This window comes from Camelina sativa, chromosome 11, assembly GCF_000633955.1.
Source record: "Camelina sativa cultivar DH55 chromosome 11, Cs, whole genome shotgun sequence".
NCBI classification, from domain to species: domain Eukaryota; kingdom Viridiplantae; phylum Streptophyta; class Magnoliopsida; order Brassicales; family Brassicaceae; genus Camelina; species Camelina sativa.
In genome coordinates, this window is record NC_025695.1 from 13824224 (window position 1) to 13827922 (window position 3699).

The following is a 3699-nucleotide window of genomic DNA, read 5'->3' on the forward strand; positions in this document are numbered from 1 at the left end:
TTATATTCTCTTTGAAGCTAAAACGAGCTTCTGGAAGACGGTTCGCCGAATGGTTGCAAATTTAATTACAAAACACTCACGTTCAATATGTGGACATGCATGCTTGAACCTGACAAACAAGTGAACAACCCTTGTTTATAATTAACATTTTCAAGATCTACATCATGGGCAACTCCCTTCACTTTTAGCACGCCTCGTTCAAACGGAATAACATGCAAGCTTAATAGCTTATCCTTTATGATTTATGAAGTACTGGGAGATCATGAAAGACGAGATGAGAGATTACTAAAAAAGGTAAAGACATTTCTTCAAACTAAAGCCTTTCGCGCCAAACCAAAATAGAACGACACAAATATATGCCTCAATACTTGTTATATAAAAAATACGTATGCATCAACCAAAAGATAAAAGAGCCTATCAAAGGTGAAAAAGCTAAGCCTCTGCAAGGTACAATATACAAATTGCATTTTTGGAAAGAAATAAAACCTCTTCTTTTTTATTACATAAAATCTACCATGAAAAAGCCATGTCGGCGCCATAATTAACTCTTACAGATCTTGGAAGCTTAAAGGTTAAAACAAACCTGCCTAATTGAAAAGTAATACAAAATAATTTTCACGTAAACTTAACTGCGTCATAAACAAAAGCCATCGTAAATTTTGTTCACACTAAATGCCATAAAAAAATTTCTGACGATAACAACACCTTCACATGTCTAAAATTTGTGTTTAAATAAAATTTTATAGAGTTTTTAAATCAAATACTAAAAAGTACTATAAAAGATGACAACAAAAAAGATAAATGATAAGGATGATAAGTTCAAATTTGTAGTTAAAACACTTACACAATGTAATTAACTGACTAAACCTACAAAAAAATATTTGTCAAATACGGCCAAAAAAATATGATTGAGGATGTGGCCAAGGGCTATTATTATTGCCCCTTTTTAACGTCAAAACATCACATGCCTCCAATTTCGACTAATCAATATTTTTAATTTTATTTTTACAAGGTTAAGATGTTGGACTTTTCAGCCAATTCATGAGGTTGGATTCTGTCCGTCCGCCATATATAAATGAAGAAAAATATCTTCGAAAATAGTAAACATAACACAAGTGCATTGTTAGTATTCAATTCACTCTTTGGAACAGTTTTTATTTTAGGCCAATGACGGAGAGATTGCCATTGATTCTCCTCCTTGCTTCACACTTGTTCGTATCAGGTACCATATTTTGCATCCCGCCGATGATTATTTGATTTGTTGATTATTGTTTTCTCTTTATAATCTTGATTTTGTTCGCAGGAGTGTTTTCCACGAGCATCCTTACCATAGAGAACAAATGCAATACCACAATTTGGCCAGTCCTCTTTTCATGGCGGTCACAAGTCTCCACCACCGGCTTCACTCTCAAAAGCGGAGAGGCGCGTGACATACAAGCGCCTTCTTCATGGTACGGTCTTATCTCGGCCAGGACGCTCTGCTCCAACGATTTAACAGGAAAATTCACGTGCGCCACGGGAGACTGCGAATCCGGCGTGACCGAGTGTCGTCGCCATTACGATTGGGCTTCGGTGACTTACGTCTTATTTAGAATCGATGACGACGGAATCAACAGCTATAGCATCAGCGTCGAGTACGGTTACAACCTTCCACTAAAGGTTGTTCCATCAATCCCGACATGTATCAGCTCAGGTTGTATGGTTGACTTGAGCAAGACATGTCCAGATAATCTTAAGAAATTTGTCGGGGGAAATCTAGTCGCCTGCAATAGCGCATGTCGAGAAGACAACTCCCAGGAGAACTGTTGCACTCGTTACTTCAACTCAAAACAAACTTGCAAGCCTACACAGTACGTGGAGAACTTCGGCCGCGCTTGCCCATTCGCCTATAGCTACGCCTTCAACGACAATAATAGCACCTTCACATGCTCAAATTCAACTGACTACGTGATCACGTTTTGCCCCTCCTCCATTCCCAACATCACCGGGTAATTATGTTCCCTCACTCCTTTCTATCTCGTTATTTCGCTTTTGATTGGGTTGATTAAGTCAAACATCACACTATGATACTACACATCTTCGCACTAGGTAGATAGTCATTTGTACTTTGTCAGAAGAATGGAAAACTAAGTGATGATATTTTTTGTAAATACGTAGCTCATCGTTTAAAGGGTAAACAGAAAAAAAAAATAGATAAGTTTTTGCGGTTGACAAAAAATTTGTGGTGTGTAGAAAATAAATAGGTAAGATAAGTCTGCTCTTCACAACAAAATCTGCGGCAATTTATAAATCTGTGTAATAAGAGAACAAATCTTTGACAAAAATAAATTTGTAAAACAAATTTCTAATTAAAACAAACAGTCTACAAATTTGATAACTACGTAAACAAATCTGCTGTTGATTTACCTTACACATTTATTCGACAAATGGCTATTATGCCGGGCTTTTTTTGTTGTAAATATCTTGAACTACCATGGTAGCTAAAATATTTGAATGACATTTTTGTATAAATTGTTTAGTTTAGAGCATGTGAGGTGGATATGAGTCGCGTTACTCCGTTTCATAATATAAGATGCTTTAGAGGTTATTGTTTCATAATATTATATGTTTTCAAGTTTCTATGCAATTTTTAAATTAATCTTATATTTTTTATTATTTATTTGGGTGTGTTGTAGGTTTAGTACGTTTTCATAAAAAAATTAAGTTTTTAGTACGTTTACTATTTATAATAGTGAAAGTAGGTGTGAGAGAGTGTGAAAGAGTTTGTGGTTGTGTGGGGTCCAGTTGTCTGTGAGGGTGAGAGAGGGTGTAAGAGACGTAGGACCCATTTCTGTGAGAGAGTGGGAAATTGTGTCTGAGAGAAATATGACCCATTTTTTTGTGGGTGAGAGAATGAGAGAGGGCGAGAGTGTGCGTGAGAGACGTTGCGAGAGAAAGAGAATTTATGTGGGATCTATTTGTGTGAGATATAATTTTTGTTTTTTTTTTTAAAAACACCATTTTTTTTTAAAAAACACCCTATATCTTGTTATTCAAATATTTGATAGTATAATTTTATTTTATTTTTTTTTCAGATACAAAAATACTAATTTTTTTCTTTATAATTTGATATGCATTTTATTTTTTTATTATTATTTTTTTTTAATATCACAACTGATGTATATGATTATTCTGTACACATTTATTGTTGGATAGTTGTTAATCCGTACACTGGATTGTTTTGATAAGTAAAAGTTTATGGCTGGATGGTTTTGATCCGTACACGTTTATGGCTGGATGGTTTTGCTGGAAATCATATAGCTAACAATCCAGTATACGGATTAAAACCATCAAACAATAAATATATACAGAACAGTAATATACATCAGTTGTGATATAATATATATTTAAAAATAATAAAACAAAATGCATATCAAATTATAGAGAAAAAAACATAAAAATATTTTGTTTCTAAAAAGTTTTAGAAACATAGAATTATTAACAAATATTTTAATGATAAAAGAGAGAGATGTGATAAAATTTGTTAAAAATATTTAATATTATTAAATAAAATCATCAAACAAAATGCATATCAAATTATAAAGAAAAAAATGTAGATTTTTTGTATCTGAAAAAAATTTCGAAAAAAAATTAATATAATCAAATATTTAAGTAACTAAACACAAGGGGTATGTAAAAAAAAAAAAAAAAAAAAAAAAA

General features: G+C 33.0%; 1 protein-coding gene across 1 annotated transcript in view; it reads left to right on the top strand.

Annotated features, from left to right (window-relative positions):
- Positions 1071-3699, top strand: part of LOC104723250 (LEAF RUST 10 DISEASE-RESISTANCE LOCUS RECEPTOR-LIKE PROTEIN KINASE-like 2.4) — a 5377-nt gene continuing 2748 nt past the window's right edge. Inside the window, exons 1-2 of the mRNA XM_010441578.2 lie at positions 1071-1222; positions 1304-1988. Coding sequence (XP_010439880.1) covers positions 1168-1222; positions 1304-1988 — 740 coding nt within the window. The 5' untranslated portion in view covers positions 1071-1167. The remainder of the gene's footprint in view (positions 1223-1303; positions 1989-3699) is intronic.